This window comes from Sceloporus undulatus, chromosome 6 (assembly GCF_019175285.1).
Source record: "Sceloporus undulatus isolate JIND9_A2432 ecotype Alabama chromosome 6, SceUnd_v1.1, whole genome shotgun sequence".
Lineage (NCBI taxonomy): Eukaryota > Metazoa > Chordata > Lepidosauria > Squamata > Phrynosomatidae > Sceloporus > Sceloporus undulatus.
The window spans coordinates 45,796,214-45,818,860 of record NC_056527.1 but is presented as its reverse complement, the minus strand read 5'-3'; the positions used below and the strand labels follow the sequence as shown (position 1 = coordinate 45,818,860).

Genomic DNA, 22,647 nt, shown 5'->3' with positions numbered 1-22,647 from the left:
AAGAGAAAGGGTTACTACAAAGGAAGTCAACAGTAGGCATTTTGATGATACCTAGAAAAGGCAAAACCTGTTTCTTAAAATATTTTAAGATAATAATACTAGATTATATTTTTTTAATTATGACAGTCAATTTGGTCACACCCAATTGTGGGATCCAGATTAATGACCCTTGGGAAAACTTTAAGACAGTACTATGTAATAGCAACATCCTTTCTATAGTAATTAAATATTTCAGTCTTCTTATCTAGACTTTTTTTTACACTGTACCATGTCTGGGGTTTTTTTAATACTCTCACCACAGGCGGTGGGGGGGGGGAGTCCATACGATGAAATGCTCTGAAAACTAATTCCTATGTTACTGTGTATGAATTACAGTTCAATGGTATAGCACTTTATTTGTTTGCAGTCCTCTCCATCTAGTAAGAGGTATTGAGAAGATCTCATCCTGATTCCTTGGATAAATTCACCCAATCCATGCTCAACTAGATGGATAATGAAAGCGAGTAAAAGACAATTTCCTACATTCTTAAATTCAGGTTTTGCTGTGGGTCAGATTACTGATAGATATTTCCTTTCTGTCGCAAATCCTTGTGGATTACATGCTAAATTCTGTTATTTTAACTATATGAAATAGAAATAGTTATCATGCTATGAATTGTGTATTGAATCTGCCATGCTAGCAACACAATAGTAATTTCTTACTTTACTCAGCTAGACAGAAAACTTCTACTGATGTTATGAAAACTAAAGTTAAGCAGAAATACTGGCATTTTGCTTTAGACCATGCTTTCTGAAACTAAATATGGTTAGAGACCACCTTGAAAAGGGGGCAGATCAAAATTCCTTTTAAAAATTCCTAAACAAATTATAGTAAAAATTGTTATATAATATTAAAAGTATGTTTTAATTGAGAAATTGGATCCCTTGAAAGCTGTTTGATATGGCTTCCATTGGAATGAATAGAAGTATATGTCCATGGAATTACATATGAATGTTCCATGTAAAAAGAAATATTGTCTTTTTAAAGACCGCACCCTTCTTTTTGCCAAAATACTGTCCCAGGAAATAATGTGAGAAGTGTCTTTGAAAGAAGATGTGTTAGCTTGATTTGGCATGTAGAGCCTATGACTCTCTCTCTCTCTCTCTCTCTCTCTCTCTGTGTGTGTGTGTGTGTGTGTGTGTGTGTGTGTGTGTGAAAGAGAGAGAGAGAATGAGAATGAACAAACTAGTGTGCATAGTAGTGTGCTACTCTGGAATGATTCATATACACACTGTATAATCCCTATACCATTTATTCCACCCTTTCATTTTCACTCTCTTATTTCTTCTGTTCTATCTGTTTGGAAAGTGAAACTGAGGTGTTTATCACATAGCTTGATCAATGCACGGGATGGGATTGGGCCAGAATGGGGGAGAACAGGTTTTATCGTTCACGAAATTGCTGCTGCACCACTGGCTGACCACCACTTGTCCCCGAGCATCACTTAGCCAGATGATTTTGCAAGGACGGAAAGCTTCCATCCGTGCAAAATGGCAAAATAAGGGTTAGGTGCACAAGTGGCCAGATCAACCCATCATACCAGCAAGCCGTCACACACCCTATAAAGCAAAATATGACAAACACAGCAGTTGCCAATAATGCAATGAATGTAAATGTTACCAGGCACATTGATGCAGTGGCACTGTATTGCTAATGTGATTGTGTGGCCAGTCACGTGGAGAGTCCAGTAGGATGGCAGCTGGGTGGGACAAGAGAGGTAATTGGCAGTCACAAGCAGTACATTCATGCGATGGTTCACATGAATGGGGAGGAGGCAAAATAAATAATTCAGCGGTGCAGTTTAATGCAGCATGTGCAGATGGCCCATGAGTGTTTGGCCCACTTTGGGAGTGGGCTGTGCAAACAGCAGGAATTCATGGCAAATTGGAAAAAACTGGAACAACCTGTTTTTTCCCCCTCTGACCCTTTCACCTTAGGGTAGTCATGAGTCAGAAACGACTTGAAGGCACACAATAACAACAACTCCTAAGTCAGCCTCACTGAGCTCAGTGTGGCTTATTCATAGGTACTGGGTGTGGTTTGCAGTCTCCATCATAATTTAGTATTCATAGTTAATCTAACAATTGCTTGCCTCTTAGCTGAGACTGGAAAGTAGAAGTAGGTTTTGAGACTCTGGTTAAGAGGAAAGTGGTTATTGTGATTTTGGCTCCACACTTTGCAAACAGTGGTTTTCAAAAATCATCAAGAGCATCATTCATGCTTTAAGTAACAATTTTGTGGCAAGTGAATGGCTTTCATATGTTTCAATAAACCCACTTTTGGAAAACAGTGTTGATATACATGTACATATTTTAAACAGGGTTGGATGAAACCCATTTTTTAAAAAACAATCTGAAGCATTTTGCTGGTTTTGATTTAAACAGTTTTTGTTTAAACCAGTTGTTTTTTTTAAAATGGACAAGTGCTTGTAGCTGGATACCATACAGTTTTCCTGAACTTACGTTATTTATACTGAGTTAGAGCTCTTTACTGCTCCTTAACATTGTACCTATTCATTTCATATTTATAGAAGTTCCTGGCTATGAACCCTTGCTTAATTGAATAGAGAGTTCATGGGCTAAATAATTCTTTTGAAAACAGACTTTCCATTCTGTTGGAAGGTTTTATTGTAACATTGTCAATACTGTAAACAACATAAGAGAGAACATAAACATGAGAGCTTTTTGTCGCTATGTTGTCTAGTCAGAGAGTTCATTGCCAGTGGAATAAAACAAGCTCTGACTACAAGATGCTTTTAAATCTTGTCTTTAAAGTTATTTGTTCATTCTTTCTGTATAATTCTAATAAGAATTGTGTATGTGTAAGTTAATTTTAACTTCATTATAAATATAAACCATTATAGTTATTTTAGTGAAAGATGTTACAGAAATCTTATCACTAGTACTATATAAAGCATTAATTCTGGAACTGAAGTCATGAACTGTTTATACAGATAGATATCCATGGCCTACCAAAATATTGGACTATCTTCAGTCCCTATTTTCTTCATTGTCACAAGCTTTGAGCTGTACCCCATCCTTCTCCTCAGGTCTGAAGCATAAAGTAAGCATTATAAACCTCTTCCATCATTCCATTTGCAATGGCCTTCTGCCACCACAAAAGACATAGTCAGTGGTCAAGTGTCTCCCAGAAGTATCAACTGTTTAAATTTTTGACAATGTTTAAGGATGGCTGTAAGAGTCAGCATGGCATAATGGTTTGAGCGTTGGACTGTGACTCTGGATATCAGGGTTCAATTCCCAACTCAGCCATGAAATCCACTGGGTGACTTTGGGCAAGTCATATACTCTTAGCCTCAGGGAAAGGCAATGGCAAACATTCTCCAAACAAATCTTGCCAAGAAAACTGAAAGATAGGTTTGCCCTAGGGTCTCCATAGGTCAGAAACAACTTAGAAAGTGCACAATAAGGGTGGCTGTATTGCTTTGGCAACCGGTAGCCTCCATAGTTCTCTTTTGATGACAATTAATGAGCCTGTTCTCTTTTGATGACAATTAATGAGCCTGTTCTGGCTGATATATCTGTTCTTTTGGGTCTCTGTGCCTCATAGAAAGGAGTTTGCTTGCCATTGCTTGCCTCACAAACATGGGTTTGTTATTAACAGGAAAATCAGAACTAACTCTGCTGTCTTCCTTTGTCTACATCCTTTCCTTGGAGAGTTACATCTTGGGGCTGAGACCCCAAACATCCAACTGTTTCTTTTTAACAAAGTGAACATGCTTGCAGTTCCTAATTGTGCCCGAATACTATGCTTTTAAAAAGAAGCACTCAAAATATCAGGCACTTATACTAAAAATAAAAGTCAGCATTGGGATCTGATTCCATTTTTCTCTGCACATTATTTTGACAAGTAAGATAGATATATACACACAGATCTCAAAATTATACTATCTTAACATGTGGATGAGTTACATTTGATTTTAAAATGTACAGTATTGTTGACTAAAGCTGTGTATTGAGCAACTACACCAGTGGTGTCATTTGATGCAGATTATCAGGTAAAGTCCAGGGTACAAAAGACCCAAAATACACCTGAGAAACTGCAGCTGTAAGTGAAGGTCTTGATGCAAAATACTGTATTGGTAGCTTAGACTGCAGTTATGCACCATTTTAATTTAAATTGTTCTTCTCTCTCCCTAGAGTGAGAATGGCAGCAAGCCATGTGCATATAATGGTAGATCTTGCTACTACTCTTGCTTTAGTCTGCAGGGAAATTTAATTGAAATGGCAAAAGGCTGTTGCTAACTGCAGTGCATCGGTATAATCTACTTTTCCAGCCAGATGGGTCAGGAGTAGAGCCGAACCCCTCATCTTGGTGAGGCGGTAGTGGGAGGTGAGTGAGACAAGCTCCCCCCTGCCCAAAGTTAGACAAATTGTTAGTGAAGCCAGAGTAGAGTAAGAAGCTCCCCAGAGGGCACCCCAACCAAGACCCCATCAAACTTGGCAGTGCCTCTGGGCCATACAGTTCTTTTTTTTCTGGTATTTTTATTAACTAATGCTTCATTCTAGTGTTAGTTTTGAAATGTTTTATTTATAATGCCTTCATTTTTCTTTTCTGGTTATTCTCCATACACTTGTATTATAACCAGAATTATGTTATCTGAAAAGTAAACCTTTTCCAAAGCAAAATTAGTATAGTATTCTTCTGTGATTTGCATTATTTAGATTGCAAGATAGCCATGAATTGAGTTCAAACTAAACCAGTACTATTGAGGGACAAGTTAGTATATGTCGCTTGGCAAACAATGAGTGACTCATTTAGTTTGGATTCTTCTCGCTTACATTTGAATGGCGCTTTACAGAGCGCTCAAAAAGGGCACTCTGCTGGCGTCCATGTTTGCTACGCGAGGGAGCCACAGCAGACAAACCGCGCAGCTCCCCCGCACATCAAAAAGAACCCGCAAAAAGCGGGTTCTTCTTGCAGTGCAGTTGTGATGCTACAAGGTGCCAATGGCGCACTTGCGGCATCACAACCACGCCACGACGTGCGGATGCTAAGCGTCCATCATGTCAAAATGGCGGCGACCATGTGTATAGGGTGCTGCCATTTTGACGTCCCCAGTATGTACTAGGAGTGAGGCCTGATTGGATGCGACGTCCTCGGCCAACTCCTAGTACGTACTGGGGGCGGAGCAAAGGCCTATCTTACCTTTTTCATTGAGCTCCAGCCAGTTCATATTCCTATCATTATCCTAACTTTATAATAATAATAATTTCCCCAAAAGGCAAAACAGCAGACCTGTATAACCATAAATGAATTACAAAACATAACATTATAAAATGCTTAAATACTAAAATAATATACAACAACTACCCTGTGAAACTGAATTTGGGAAAAAGGAGGTAGAGCCATTCCTCTCTGGCACACATTCCATTCATACTATTCCTCTTATATACTCCTGTTCACATACTCGCATACAAACTTATGCCTTCATGACTCCTGGTGACTTTTGATGGAGCTGGCTTCATTTTCACCTTGTTTTTCTTGATGACAAAAACGAAGTCTTTGGGGTCGTTCCTACTTGCTTATACACCGGTTTACAAATCGAATCCAAGGTGTATCGTTCCCACTCAATCCCGAATTAACTCTAAAACAGTTCTAGATTAACCCGCAATCGTTCTCACTGCGATTCGAATCGTAACATTTAACCCGGATTAGAAGCCTATAAACCGGCGTAAAAAAATACTAGGGTCTACCCTAGTATTATCCTTTGATCCGAGATAGGAATCTCTGTATTTAAATGGGAACGTTTTGGCGTTTGATTTGGGTTCCACAGGATGGGAGGAGCAGCACTCAAGGGGCTGGCCTGGGGGTATCACCCTCTTTGGTTTTTTCTGCATTGCCGGCACCATTTTCTTCCATTCGCATAATAGCCTTTCCTCTGGTGGATTGCAACCTCCCCTCTGCTCCTCTTTCATAGACCGATGTGTGAGGAGAGCCATTGAACAACATTTTTAACTATTCTTTCTTTTTCACCTCTGCCTGAGTACCAGATGGGCTTTGGAGGACAGCCCAGAGATCAATGGGGCAGGCAAAGCGAATTTGGGGAACCGAGGCTCTTTCCAGAGGAACTATGGGATGGGTTTTGCAGGACATCCCCGCTTCATGGCTCCCAAGACAGCCCAGGGAGCAATCTTCCCCAAAGATTCTTTCCCCATGGGGCGACCAAAGCGAATTTGGGGAACCGAGGCTCTTTCCAGAGGAACTATGGGATAGCTCCCAAGACAGCCCAGGGAGCAATCTTCCCCAAAGATTCTATCCCCATGGGACAGGCAAAGCGAATTTGGGGAACCGAGGCTCTTTCCAGAGGAACTATGGGATGGTTGTGTTTGTTGTGTTTGTGAGACATTTATCCTCCTCTGCCAGAGAGTGCTGGTGCCATAATAAACTATCATTCCCAGGATTCCCTAGTACTGAGTTATGGCAGTTAATATGGGGAGACACAGAAGATGATGAATAAGCGCCTCTTGATTGGGTCTTCCGTACCGTCCGGCTCCCTCACAGAGCAAAAAGAAGCCCGAAAATAGTGCTTCTTTTTGCGCCCCGGATGTGATGCAGCGAGGCACTAGTCGTGCACTCACGGCATCACATTCGAGGCGTGACGTGCGGATGCTATGTGTCCGCTACGTCAAGATGGTGATGCCCATGTGGAACGGGCGCCACCATTTTGTATTTATCCAGTACGTAATAGGATTAGGGGTGTCAGGAAGTGACGCCCCTTCTTAACCCTAGTACTTACTGGATACGTACTTTACGCCCGTCCGGAATGGGCCACTGTAATGTATTTCTGGTGATATTTAGTCATGGAGCTACATTAACTAAGTTTCAGCTGTTCTGATAGGAAAGGTGAGGGCAAGTTCCTTTTGGGATTACATCAGGTGCCTTGAAATGGTAGCTGCCAACTAAAGTGGCTTCTCTCTGTCCTTGCCCTCCTCTCAGGGTTCAAAGGGCTTTCAACTGGGACTTCTGACTTGTCGAGAAGTGTTAGTCAGCCAAATGTGGGGCAGAAATGTTTTAGCCAAGACTTTTTTAAAAAAGTGTAAGTCTTGGTTAAATGGAGTAAATTGAAAGGAACATAACACTGAAAAAAACAAATATAAAATTGTCAACAAAGCAAACAGAGGAGGAATTATAAAACAAATGGCTAAAGGCAGAACCAACCATTGTTTGATATTTTCAAGGCTGGAAATTGGCTATGGAAGGTGGTAAAAGTCTCAAGGAAAATAGTGCGAAAGAAGGCATTTCAGTGAAGCAGAGGCTACAGTCATTCACACCCTTTCATGAAAATAAAGCATGTTTAATGTAATTTGCTTCCAAGTAAGCATTCAGAAAATTGTGATGTCAGGAATTATTGGGAGTAAAAATATTAAGGATTAGGAAGAACATGTGCTCTGGTAGACAAAGTTCTGCACACCTGTGTAATCCATCCACCATTTTGATCCTCTTCTCCAGGGTATGTTTTGCCCCTTTGTGGAGAGACAGGAAAAAGTAAGGAGTGGAGAGAATCAAGGATGCAAAGAGAATTTGGGAAGGGATGCACTTTGTAACAGGCTGTGTATACCAACCTTGATTCTACCTACACAAATGTGTCCAAGGGAGTTTTGTGTGGTTAAGCACCTCTGCTCAACCTTATGTGGAACCATTTTCTATTGTGCATTGGTACTCATAACTGTTATAATATGTATAGCTACTGAAATATGCCTGAGAACTTTACCATTACACCAGATTTAATAGGAATAAAACTTTCATAATATTAATAGTATAGCATAGCTCCATTGTATGTGCCAAAAAGACAAATAAATGGGTCATAGAGCAAATCACACCTGAAAGTTCCCAAGAAGCCAAAGTAACCAAACTGAGCCTATCCCATTTGGGCATACAATAAGACAACAAGACTTAATAGAAAAGATGGCAATGTTTGGTAGAGTGGAGGGCAGTAGGAAAAGAAGAATACAACATTGCAGATGGGTAGACTTAATGAAGGACTTTGCAAGACCTGAACAGAGCTGCTAATAACAGGGTGTCTTAGAGGTCTTTTATTTATAGGGTTGCCTAAGTGGAAGCCAACTTGATGGCAGTTAACAACAACATCATTAATAAAGGTATTTCACAATTTTTATTGCAAATGTGGATGAATCTTAATTCAGAAAACAGTTGTTATTTTAAAAAGTGATGAATTATTGCTTTAAATTTACTTTTGTAATGTGACTCTGATGTTTATCACACTATGCTCTTAAAGAGCTACTATTCCAGTGTGACTCCTCTAGCAGCCTCCTGTTGCATGCTGGGATTGGCAGTTTTAAGGAGCTGAACTTCACTGCCTGAGAATTCTAAATACCCCTCCTTAAAACTGCCAATCCCAGCATGCAACAGGAGGCAGCTAGAGGAGTCACACTGGAATAGTACCTCTTTAAGAGCTCGTCTGATAAACACCTATGAGATCTCTCCTTGGATTTGCTCTGGCTCCACTTTTGTCAGAGGAATTGGGATGTGAATTGTATCCCAGTCTTCTGTTCAGACATAGGAAACCCTGGCTGCAACCTTGACAAGACATAAATAATGAAATTTGACACTGCTTTAACTGCTATGGCTCAATGCTATGGAATTCTGGGATGTGTGGTTTTGCGAAATATTTAACCTTCTTTTTCAGAGAACTCCGGTGCCACAACAAACTACAAGAACTACTCCCCTTCCTTATATCCATTATGTCTTAGTCCTTCTTTATCTTCTATGGGCTCTGACATGTATACTGTCTTTTTCTTCTGTCACTGCCTACCCATATGTGTATCAAATGGTAACATCCCTACTCCCAGTCTGTATCAAGTATCATTGCTGCTTCATTGAAACAAGGATTTTCTGGCCATCATCTCCTCTGTGCCCCTCAGAGAGATGTGAGAAGATTTTCTTTTAATAAACTTAAATAGATGTGTCTAACTTAATGACAGTCCCATATCACTTCAGTAACATCTGTAAAGGCGAACAACATTATGCATTTGAGCTACCAGTTAGAGTCCCTCCATTATAAGGGAAAATATATCCAAAAGTCCCAGGTTTTGTTTCTGTCCAACCTGGTTTTGTTTTGGATAGTCAAATTATATTTTCTTAATCCTGAAGTATTTCTTAGTAACTCCTGACATTGTCAAGGTCTTTACATGCCTATTGCCCAGGTCAGTTTAAATTAACCCAATATTATGCATCAAAACAAAATTATTCTAATGCTTAATGAGTGTAATATTGCTAAGTACTTCAGCACTTCGGCTATAATTTTTGAATTATAATAAACACAACTTTGTGGAGGTTGCTGAAAATCGGTTTCCAAAACATTGCCCAAGTCTAGATGTTATGTTATGGGGGCAGGAAGATGCAAGGGAAAGTGAGGAAGAGAAACCTGGGATATTTCAAGGAAGAATTTGGATATAAACTAGGGAATATGCAGGTAAAATCAAAACAAAGAGACCTGGAAACTCTTGATACTTTCAGAGATTTTTCCCTTTTCTGAATAAATCTTTAATCTTGGAATTGTCCTAAGAAATAAATTGTGCTTCATAAGCAACTACTCTCTACAACAGTGGTCTTTAGTAAATGACTCTGACCATTGAGTCAGCAGATGGCTGTAATAGATTTTTGAGATTATAGGAACAATATGGGATAATATTACTCAGGCACATTTAGACTTCATAGTCTGAAGAATACAATATATTGCCATTATTTTAATAAAGCTACAGTGTGTCTCCAAGTTGTCAAACTAAATGAAGATACTAATAGAGAGAGTGAGAGAGAGAAAGTGTGTGTGTGTGTGTGTGTGTGTGTGTGTGTAGTTTGTGCTATAAAGAATGTAAAAACCATAAAGAAATGTAAGCTGTCATGTTTATTTTCAAATGTACATAGGGCTATGAAGAAATCTTCATAAATTACTTGTTTCTGACAAGACAGGCTGTCTCAGCATGTTGAAACAGCCTATCAAAGGTTCATTTACCTTCTGCAAGATTTCTTCCTGTACAGGAAGGGGAAAGGCACTTTTTTTGTTGTCAAGACTTCCACACTTTGCGCAAAGTGTGTCTTGCAAGGCTAGTTAGACCCCTAGGGATGGCATCATAGATGGAAACAATTCAGACTTTTGCTAGACTTCATTCAGAGAGCAAAACCCAGTAAGTCAAATTTATGACAACACACACTATTTTTTCTAGACTGTAAAACCACCTTAATTGGCAAACAAAGGAATTATAATTTCAGGAGATTTCTTTGACAAGAGTCACAACTGCTTATCCTAATTCTAAGCTGAAGGAAGATATTCAGTAATTTCTGTTCACTGTGCACAGATCTGTCTGGTTCTAATGTCAGAGCCTTCCTCTCTTCCCCACACTGGTCACCATATTCCTAGTAAGAGGTATGGCATCATCTTGCCAGTCATATGTGGTTAAATGACTAGGGTCCAAAACACACTGCAGAAATAATCCAGTTTGAGACCAGTTTAACTGCCCTGGCTCACTGCTAGGGAATCCTAGGAATTGTAGTTTATTGTGGCATCAAAGCTCTCTGACAGAGAAGGCTAAATGTCTCACAGAACTACAGTTCCTAGAATTCCCTAGCATTTAGCCAAGGCAGTTAAAGCGGTCTCAAACTGGATTATTTCTACAGTGTGTTTTGAACTAATGTCATCGAGGTCAAATCAAACTAATTCTGATTAAGAGAAATGCCACTTCCAGATAGTTCAAATCAGGAAGGAATTAAAGGAATGTGTAGAAAACTAGAATATAAGACATAACTCATAGACCATGGCCATATTTTCTGGGGATTTCTGGGGGTTGTAATCTAGCAAAGTAAATGCTTAAAATTGATGTTCATTTCAGTAGTGCCTTACAGAACTAGTGGTTGAAACACATTTTAATCTTATAGATCGATATCTTTTTTTTTTTTTTTGCCATATGGATCTATAAGATTAAAAAGTGTCCCATTCTTATAGATCTCTATAGTCTTTTGTCCAAAGTGCCAGTGTAGTATTGTTGTTTGAGCACGGGACTATAAATCTGGAGACCATGGTTCGAATCTCAGCTCAGCTGTGGAAACCCATTGGGTGACCTTGGACAAGCAAGCTCTCAGCCTCAGAGGAGGGCCATGGCAAATCATATCTGAAGAAACTTGCCAAGAAACCCCCATGATAGGGTTGCCTTAGGGTTGCCATAAAGTGAAAACAACTTGAAGGCACACACGACAACAGCAAAGTCTTTTGTTCCATGAGAGCAACCTGACCAAGGTTATGTGTATGTTGTGTTCATTTTTATTTCACATTACTATAATAGCTGCTTCAAATGTGTGTGCATTGGCTTAATAAATCAAGGTACCAATAAGTTTTCTGTACCTGCATGGAGTTCCTTTATTTCTCCCTCTGTGTGGGTAAGAAAATAAACCAAGAAATCACATTAACTACACCTTCTTGTTATATGTAGGTTAGGAAACCATTGTTAATAGCTTCCAAACAAACCAAAGTATTAAGCAGAGTTTTAATTCGTTGATTTCTTGGAAACTATAGACCCCAGTTTCCCAGTTCAGATGGAATGGAAAGCTACAGCTAACTATCAGTTTCCAGGTTTGTTTTCCATTACCGGTACATAGAAAACTGGAGGCTCATTCATATGTTGCTTTTTCTGAGTACAGCCATGGTGAATCTGAAGCTGGCACTGGCTACCCAATGCATAGAGTAATTCTGATATCAGAAGTATTAAAGTGTGGGATGGCCTTTACCCTAGTTGGGAAAAACATATAGAAATCATAGAAGAGCTTTTTAGAGTTCATTTGGGGGAAAAGAAAAGGTTCCAGTGGTTGACAGATTGTTCAGTAAATGTCCCTTTTATTGAGAATTATAAAAATAAGGTGCTGCTTAACACTGCTGTGTCATTAATATGATACATTAAAAGGTTACTGTCAAGATAATGTTTCGTTTCTGAAAACTGACTGTTAGGGTTTATGGGCAGTGCTCTTTATATTCAGCTCAGAAGATAACTTACAGTATCTTTTAACTTGCCACTTGACAAAATCATTATGTTGTTACAAGACCTCTCATGAAGAGTGTCATTAATGTTAAAACATAAATAAAATCAAATTTGGAAATAAAAGGGAAATTAGACATGTTGACGCTTATAGGAATCGATACTGACTTATGTGCAATGTGATGTTTTGGGAATAGTGTAAAATTAACCTCATTTAATTTTTTCACCAACTTCCATCCAAACCATACTTTATGTTCAATGGGGGGAGGGGGATATGTAACTGAAATCAATTAGCATTCATAATCCAAACACCATGTTTGAGGCTATTTGAGAGATTTTATTTTTAAAAAAGATATCTAAAACTCTTAGAAATATGCTTCACAGATAGATAGGAAGAAAAAAGAGACAGGCATTACACACTCTGTGTGTGAAAGGAATATTCCATCTCGCACACTCCTGCTTGGCCTTATTTAAAACAGTTTTTGACATCTGTCTCTATAGTTTTTGAGAAGAGAGAGACTTTGTTAAAAGGATCATTTTTGCATAGCAGTCACCATTTGCAGTCTTGCTTTACCTGTATTATGAAAGCAGATGGTCTGCATGTCTTTTGAATATTTATAACTATCAAAAACAATCTCTTGCTATTCACCCTTAGGCTTATGAGATGTCAGGACTGTTCTAGTTGGAGAAAAATCATCTTGGGTGTTTACAGAAAGAGGATTACATTAAGCTGAAATGACTATACATTTTCCAGTTTAATATTTGTCCATCAGCTGTTTAATCGTATTTAGATAATTGTGTAAATAAGTTGTTGTAGCCCTTGCCCCCACTGCTGATCGAGCTTGAAAGCTTTCAAAATGGGTGAGACAGTTGTACAAATGCTTATTTTTCCCTTTATATTTTTAACAATCAGGAAGGACTGTCAAAGTATGCTGAAATATTTTTCATATGGAAAAATAACCTAATAGAACTATGTTCATGCCATTGTCTTTGAGAACATCTGTCTTTAGAGTTGCCTATTAGGAGAGCAAGCACATTTTTGTAAACATTGCAATGTCCATCTTTGCTGAATGTTCCTCGCCGTTATTACAGATCTGCAGGAATAATACTTAAGGTGTGAACATTAAAGATGGTAGGGAGGGATTTGGGACATTGGCGAGATAAGTGGTTTTATGACCTGAAGCTGAGCAATCACAGATAACAGAGTTTGTCATGGCAGGTTGATTTGGCAGCAAAGCATGAGCAGTTTTGGTTTAGATCATTGAACTGACCTGATTAATGTTTTGTTGTTGTTTCACAAAAAGAACAATGCATTTTTAGTCCCAGGATGTATGTTCTTGAGTATCTACAGGTAATAGTTAAGAAAGGTCATGCTAAAAAAATCTTTTCTGTTGATAGCAGAAGAATGGATCAAAATGAAAGTCTTTCTCGCACCTAGAGAGAATCCCCTGCTTCTTTTTTAAGCAAATAAAATGTAAATGCAAAATGATTATCAAGAACATCTTTTCTTTAAGCTACAGTTTATGCAACATTGTTGCAATAGCACCTTTCCTATCTAATGATGGCATAAGACTAAGAATATGGGATACATTTAAAGCTGCGTAACTGAACCAGAAGTGAACTTTAGAAAAAAAATCTTCTTTTTTTTGCCACATGGTTGTGGAAGAGATAATTATAAATAATGTATTTTGATAAGAAAGCTCAGGCTGTGGCAGATGGTATCGTCCCAGTGTAGGGGGCTTTTGCAAAGGTGGCACCATTTCAGATCAAATCTTCATCAGTCTTAGAAAAAGAACAACAAGTACTCTTGTATTTCTGGATCTTGAGACACATATGAACTCAAGTAACCGTGCAGGAAAGATGGAGAGGCAGAATGATGTAGGCTGATTAAATTAATTATCAAAGTCAAAAGTTGTTACTGGGTCCTAGATAAACCTATTTCTGATATTGTAACAGCCTATATTTTCTGTTAGGCTTATTTGCACCTATGAGCAGACTGCAGAAAATAACTGAATAATTCTAAGCTTATGCAAATCTTTTTCCTTACATATTGCAAAATATTTACAGTAGAAGGGAAAAAAATGGAAAGTCTTGGCTTATAAAAACAAGATATGGAAACATCTCAGGGTGAACCTTTAAACTAGGATTGGCATTTTGCAGCCATCCGAATGTTGATGGATTATAACTCTGATAAATGGATGTGATGGCTCAAGTGGTTAAGACACTGATTCTGTTGATTGCAAGATCAGCAGGTTGGCAGTTTGAGGCTTGGGTGCCGCATTATGGGGTGAGCGCCCACCACTAGTCCCAGCTTCTGCCAGCCTAACAATTGGAAAGTGTGCAAATGCAAGTAGATAAGTAGGTACCACTTTGATGGGAAGGTAAACAGCGTTCTTGTGCAATCATGCTGGCCACATGATCACAGAGTAATCTCTGACAATGCTGCCTCTTCAGCTTAGTAATGGAGATGAGCACTGCCCCCAATGGTCAGACACAACTTGACAAACTTGTCTATGGGGAATACCTTTACCTAAGTCCTAACCAGCATAAGTAACTGAAGGTTGATGGGACATGCAGTTAAACAACATCTGGTTTAACTCTGCTTTCAGTATATGGTTTGGGAATTGTACATATATTTAGAAAATTGTGTGTATACATATACATATACATACACACTTATACATACACATGTGTATTTAAGAAGTCTTTTTCATATGAAATAATAGAATTAATATAGTCATAGAGCACAATGGCCTAGATGCCATCGAATCCAATCTCTAGCTCACTGCAGGAACTCCAGCTAGATTATCTCCTTGAAGATGCCCAAAGGAAGAGACCCTACCACTTCTCTAGGCAATTGGTTCCAGTGCTGAATTGTTCTTACAGTCAAGAGGTTCCTTCTAATATGAAGTTAGAGAATACAAGACTGTGTTTCAAAGAGTTGATAATAGTAATTTGTAAGATGTCTTTCTGATATTTAATAAGCTAGCACACAATAAAATAGATTGGGTCTAGTTTGGATAAGATAACAAGATTTGTGAGTCATATGTCGCTATATAGTTTCTATAAGTTCTGTAAGTGCTTATTTTGACATTTTTATCTTAGAACTTCAATTCTCTAAATTTGAATTTTCTTACAGTTGTGTTACCTGCTCATGCTTCATCATAGGTGGCCCTTAGCACCACTTCATACTCTAATGGGTTGAATAAAATTTTTATTTTACTTCTGTACTATAAATTCAGTTTATCATACATACATGGTTCTTATTCTTCTTCACACTGTCTCCTATTTCAACAAAGTCCTTGTGGCCCAATCTGATTATTATGATTACATACACTTAGAAACCTCTTTCACCTATAATTGTAGTTATGGAAGAGAGGTCAAATCTGTTGTGCCTCAACCATTTACTAAAATGTGTAGATGGGTGGAGAAGGTTGAGGTTGAAATCAGAAGGAATTATTGCTGTCCATTGGTGTGACATGGTTAAAAGGCAACTGAAACTGTGGTCCAAAACACACTGCAGAAATAATCCAGTTTGAGACTGCTTTTACTGTCCCAGCTCAATGCTAAGGAATTCTGGAAACTATAGTTTTGTGAGACATTTAGCCTTCTCTGCCAGAGAGCTCTGGTGCCACAATAAATTACAATTCCCGAGATTCCCCTAGCACTGACTTAGGGCAGTTAAAGTTGTCTCTGACTGGATTATTTCTGCAATGTGTTTTGGACCTATAAGTGAAGTGCTTCTTATTCTTTAATACCTATGACTCTACCACCATAGCTGTGGGGACAAAATTGTCTTCATAGCAGAAAAATTAATTTAAATTTATCCTAAGATAATAAATTGGTCTCTTTTACCATATATATTCGTATACAAGTCACTCTCATGTATAAGTTGAGGGAAGGTTCCAGAGTCAAAATCATGGATCTTGGTATGACCCATGGATAAGTTGAAGGTAATAATTAGGAGGCTATAACAAAGCATGGAAAGGAAAAAACACCACTTCTGTCCCTCCTGACCTGTCAAACCACTCCTGACCACCTAACACCACTTTCCTGGTGCTGGAGGAGAGGTTGTAATATTGGGTTGAGGAGGAAAGGAAGTGGAATTAAATGGGCTGTTTCTTTGATGGGAAGGGAAAGCTTTTAAATCAGATTGGGGAAGGAAGGAAGTGGAACTAAAAGGTGTGTTGCTTTGATGGGAAATCCAATCAGGAAACTCTCTCTCTCTCTCTCTCTCTCTCTCTCTCATACACACACACACACACACACACACACACTCCTGCCTCCAGGCACAAAGAGTGGGGCACCACAGCGGTGTTTGTTTCAGGACCAGTATTAGTCTAGTCATCATATATAAGTTGACCCAGGATTTTAGGGTCAATTTTGGGGCATAAATTTCTCAATTTACAGTAAATAAATAAATTCTTTAAAGATTTTATTCTCCTGTATTCTGAGAACATAAAACAGATTAGTGTAGAAAGTACATAACTTTGGTAAGTTTTTTATATGTATGAAATGTATGTAGAAGTACTATTAGGAAGGAGTTAGGGTTCATAATTTGAAAGGGAATATGGTGAAATCCTTGTACTGGACTGCTTACTTAACTGGTTATTTTTGTTGTTGCATGCCTTCAAGTCATTTGTGACTTATGGTGACCCCAAACTGAACCTATAATGGAGTTTTCTTGGCAAGATTTGTTCAGAAAAGGTTTGTCGTGGCCTTTCTCAGTAGTAGAGGATATGGCTTGCCCAAGGCCACCCAATGGGTTTCCATGGTTGAATGGCTATTTGAACACTGGTCTCGTAGCATGTATTTTCAACTTCAGGCATCTCCACCCAGGTGCAAACTTTAGTTGATGGTTAAGGCACAATAGATCTGCCCTCACTTCCATCCTATAATTTTAGGTGAACGAAGTTTCTAAATTGAGATTTTTCTGCATCTTCTTCCCTTCTGCAGCCTCATTGCACATTAGTGTTCAGATGTGTCAAAATACAACTTTACGTGATTTTTAAAATATGCCAGAATACATTTTATCTTTTATGTGGAAAAACATCCTCACTATACAAGTGTAATGGGATGGGGTACAGACAAGAAAAAAATGTGAGATTATATGATATCTGTCTGGGATACTATAACAGTATTTCTGTGGGATATCCCAGCATAACTGACTAAAGTATTAAATTTAATATGGTGTTGAAACTAAAAATATTAACCATCAAATGATTAAAATAACTTATTTTGTTAAATATATCATTAATACAGATGCTTTCCCCACTTTCTTTTCAGAGTATGATTTCTTCCATTGTGAACAGCACTTACTATGCAAACGTTTCAGCAGCAAAATGTCAGGAATTTGGGAGGTGGTATAAACATTTCAAGAAGGCAAAAGATATGATGGGTAAGCAAAAAGAGGAGAATTGAAGTCATGGTGACTACATACTTAAGATTTAACACTTTTAAAGCTTGTTTGAATTCTTGAAACATGGGCTTCTATTGCTACTGTGAGGAAATTTCTGTGCAACTATTGAGGGGGAAAAGGGTTTATACTTGTACAATTTTTGTGAGTTATAGAAGAAGAAAGAAGTATCTAGATTTATAGTGATTGATTTGACCATATTTTTGTCAACTCTACACAATAATGATGGTGACGATGATGATGATGCCATCATTGGGCCCACATTTATATTGCCATTATACAAATTACACAATTTGCTGAAGTATGGTGAGTTTACCAAATCTAGAATTTAGAAACAGTTCTTAGTGAAAGTGGAATACATTGTTATTGGTATTCATCACTTAAGGGTATCTTTGGTAGCACCATGTAGTCACATTGTTGTTCTGTGGCATTTATCTAAAGTACAGTTGGGTACAACTATAACTAGTTTAAACTCAATAAAATCCTTAGGACATAAATTGGTGATAGCTAATTTTAGTCCCATTAATTTCCATAGGAAGTCTGTTAGTGCATTACACTAGAGGTTGCAGTTTTTCCAGGTTTGCACACTGGTGGTAAAGGAATGTAGACAAAAAGTCTACTGACTGAACAGACCTTTTCTCCAGTGCCTTACTTTCTTTATGGCTAGTGTGTCCATGGCCTTTCCCCTCATATTGCTATTACCTATGATGGTGTAGTTACTGATATAATTCCTGCCAATATCTGGATCCCACCCTTAGATCCTGCATCTGGAGCCTTCTGTGCCCCAAACATTTAGCAATGTAATCTATATGCAACAGATTTATAGAACAATCAGTGCTTAAGCAGCTTGTGTATGTTAGGAAAAGGTAGCAGTTGTGGAGTGCAGTCCAAAGACCCAATCACATGCACACATAAGACATGGAATATAATGAGATCTGATACGAAGTTGAAGGTTTTGATGGCTGGCATCCAATGGGTTTTTGTGGGTTTTTCAGGCTATGTGGCCATTTTCAGGAAGAGTTTATTCCTGACAAGAAGAGATTCCACCTCAACATTAGGAAGAACTTCCTGACAGTAAGGGCTGTCCGACAGTGGAACAAACTCCCTCGGAGTGTAGTGGAGTCTCCTTCCTTGGAGGTCTTTAAACAGAGGCTAGATGGCCATCTGTCAGAGATGATTTGATTTGGATTCCTGCATGGCAGGGGGTTGGACTGGATGGCCCTTGTGGTCTCTTCCAACTCTATTATTCTGTGATTCTATGATTCTATGACATTTTGCCAACATCTGTGGCTGGCATCTTCAGAGAACATGCTGGTGAAAAGTCAGGAATAAACTCTTCCAAAACACAGCCACATAGCCTGAAAAACCCACAAAAAACTATAATGAGATCTATTTATTGTCCCCAATATTACCATAGTATGCACGTTTAAAATAATCTAACCTCACTACATTTTGAGCTGGCCAGTGAGATTAAACCAGTAATAATGTAAATAGTCCAAAAATCACATAAACTGTTAACTGAAAAATCATATAGCTGACCAAGACCTATTGTTACTCAAGAACTATGAAATACTGTTTGCTTGATGGTGTATGTTCCATGTGATTAATTTAGATTTTGAAAATATTTACAATATTTTGACCACGGAGTTTCAATAGATGGAGAATGAAAATAAACTTGACTGGAAAATATTCAGGCTAGCGACCATGGACCTGCTCTAAGAATAGAAATGGGGCAGAATATAAGCCAGTTCATGCATAGATGTTGGTGTTGATTGCTGAACCATTAAGTGCTGGTTTGTATGTATGAAAACAGTTGTCATAGATAAAACAACACAAAGACTTTAGGTCACCTTACACTGCTTTTCAGCCACAGTATTTTTTAAAATGCCAAAAGACTGTGTCATATCTCTTGCTTCTCCGAACTAGGTATGGGAGTATGGATAAGTGTCTATGAAAATTGATGCTGCATGTGGCCAAATCTGTAAGAATTTGCAGTTATTACTGCAGTCTAGCACCTTACAACAGCAGAATGGCTGCTAGTCATGACACAGTTTAAGCGCACAGGCATTTCCCCCCCACACACATTGCTTGTATCCAGAAGTGATTTATTGGACAGAAGCAGTGGCTGTTTTAAAAGTAACCAGATGTTGAACTATGTATACAGACTTGTGAACCAGCTTTTTCTGGAACTGGATTATGGTTTTTACTTTTGGTTTCAGAACCTTCAGGTATAAAGTTATCTGTAGAGAATTCAATTTTTTAATTGGGCATTACATGTTGTTTGCACTAAAAGAAGACTAATTTTTGTTCTTGTTAAAAAGAAGTCTAATGAGTAAGATGACAAAACCTCAAAAAGGGAGAAGAGGAAATAGGACTATTTTCTCAACCCCCTCCCCCCATTTTTACTATAGAACAATTGGAAATTGGGGGAAACTGGGAAAATCTTCATGAAGTAAATATATTAAAAATAATCATTTTTATATGAAAATTTGTCTATGAAAGAGTGTACAGCACAATAAAAAATAAAATGTGTGTATACTGCATTCATATGCACACAAGGAACTCATTTCCATGATGTAGCTATGCACTTAGAGGATGTTGTGATATCTCTGTGAGGAGCATTCATGGGTTTCACTACTTGGGAACTGATGCCCGTCTTCTTGTGGTAATACTAATTTAATTTGAAGATACTCAAAACATATACCGTATTACATTTGTGCTTTGTTTGACCTGGATCCTCCCTTGACTTTTTGACCTTTCCATTCAAACATTTATAAAGCACTGTGTGTGTTTACCTGGAAGTTAGTTCTATTATGTGAATCTGTCTTACTTCTGAGTATACATACATGAGATTGCTCAGTTTAGCATGCCAGTCTCACTAAAAATAAATTTCATAAGTATGCCAGTTGATACAATTTCATAGGTTAACTTCAAAGAAATGCAAAGGAGTAAAGAAGTAGTCTTATGAAATATTTCCCTTGTATTTATATGTATCTGTATATAATTTCATATAAGTAAATAATAATTCCTGCTTTTTCTCTGTAGCTGAAATGGATAGCCTTTCTGAACTATCACAGCAAGGTACCAACCATGTCAACTTTGGTCATCAACCAGTCCCAGGGAACACAGCTGAGCAGCCTCCATCTCCTGTTCAGCTTTCTCATAGCAGTCAACCATCTGTTCGGACCCCACTTCCAAACCTGCATCCTGGACTTGTATCTACTCCCATTAGTCCTCAGTTGGTAAATCAGCAGCTGGTAATGGCCCAGTTGCTAAACCAGCAGTATGCAGTGAACAGACTTCTAGCCCAACAGTCCTTAAACCAACAGTACTTGAACCATCCTCCTCCCGTCAGCAGATCTATAAACAAGCCGTTGGAGCAGCAGGTCTCGACTAACACAGAGGTGTCTTCCGATATCTACCAGTGGGTGCGTGATGAATTGAAACGAGCAGGAATCTCGCAGGCAGTTTTTGCACGTGTGGCATTTAACAGAACTCAGGTTAGACTTTTCTTTAAAAAAAAAAAAGAGCAAGATTAATTTTCCCCATATGCCCTAAATTGTTCTTTGCCCTAATTTAGATTTGCTTTGATGGATAGGTATAACATGATGCAAAATATAGATATTCTAACTATATTTAAGGAATGATACATGCCACACTTACCTGCAAGTAATTGTAATTCTAATTTCATTCTTGCACTAAAAATTTTTAATGAGTTAGATGTTTCTTCTTATAATTTTTATCCTACAGCTCTTGGGGTAAGCCACCAATTTTAAAAGTTCACACACACACACACACACGTTGTTTATATAAATATGTGTATGTGTGTGTGTTTGAATAAAAGTATTAAATTTTTTGGTTCATCATTATATTAAGACACCATTTGAATATAGTTTTCTTTACTCTCATGTTGGGGAAGATCTTTAAAACAATACAACAGTTGTCTCATTTGCAGTTATGTTCTCCTCTAAAAGTAGCTCATTTCAGTGATAGTGTACATTTTTTTTCTATATTCTTCATACTCCAAGCTCAAATTACTTCTTGCTGAATTCACAAAACTATACTTACATTATAGCCTTAAACAATGTGTCTGTCACAGTTCGGTTACAGATTGCTAGTGCCTGTATCCAACAACTTCCATTCCTGTATCCAATATCAAGCAATCACATAACAACAACAACAACAACAACAGAGCAGCAACAACAATTTATTTCTTATCTGTCTTGTTTTATGGATCCCTATAGATAGATCTCTTGCCTTAGCATAGAGGTTGTCAGACTTTGCCCCAAAAGTATCTTCCCCTTGGTTGTTTTTGTGATCTCTGAGAACTCTCTCTCTCGCACGCGCACTCTTCCCCCCCCCCCTTTTTTCAACCAAAAGAGAAATGAATTGTCATTCCTAGAAGCCCCCAGCAGTAACAATTCACATTCAAAATAGGTTGCAGGACTTGCCGCACTGTGCACCATCCCTACCTTCCCCATTTTTCAAAAACAGAAGCAGATATCTTTTGAGGGAATATTCTTGGCAGTCCATGCAACCTCTGGAAGGTCCTGGTGTAGAAAACTGGCCCTTAGACCTGCTGAAGCTGCCCACCCTTGCCCTAGTTGTTGTGCATATTCAGAATTAACTCAGTGATGGTAGCCAATACTGTTTGTTAGGCAAGTGGTTACAGAACCACTGGTGCTATGGTGTAATTTAACATAGCTGCACTGATGGAGATTTTCACTCTGATAGTGTTACAATAGAACTGTGGGTCAAAACCTGTGAAACTGGCCTTTGCTTTTAACAGTACAGATGTAACAGGAGAGGCTGTCACTGTTGCTGTCCATGCCCAGTTGTTTCATTTATTTTGTCACTCACCCTCGATGGTGATATTTGCCTTATTGAAGGTATGAAAGTAGACGAGTGTCAGAATGCAAAAGAAAAAGGTAGGAAACCCAGTAATGAGAATCTCTCCCATTGCACCAGTACTATTCAGGATCAATTTATCTGAATTGCAAACCTATATATATAATTGTCCTTGATGTTTAAATTTGTACCTGTACAGTGACTCCAAGGATGATGAATGCTGTGGTCCTCCATGCCTTTGACATTTGTGAGCACGCCTCTGGTTTCACAGAGGCATAGCATATTAGTGAAACCTTTGAAAGATAAAAATAAATAGGAAACATTGACAAAGTTAT

General features: G+C 38.3%; 1 protein-coding gene across 9 annotated transcripts in view; it reads left to right on the top strand.

Moving 5' to 3' along the window:
- Positions 1-22,647, top strand: part of SATB1 (SATB homeobox 1) — a 135,274-nt gene that overhangs the window by 53,120 nt on the left and 59,507 nt on the right. For 8 of the 9 annotated variants that reach the window (XM_042476280.1, XM_042476281.1, XM_042476282.1 and 5 more), the window contains 2 exons: positions 17,335-17,446; positions 20,510-20,964. In XM_042476280.1, coding sequence (XP_042332214.1) covers positions 17,335-17,446; positions 20,510-20,964 — 567 coding nt within the window. The remainder of the gene's footprint in view (positions 1-17,334; positions 17,447-20,509; positions 20,965-22,647) is intronic. The other variant, XM_042476285.1, reaches the window with a different exon arrangement.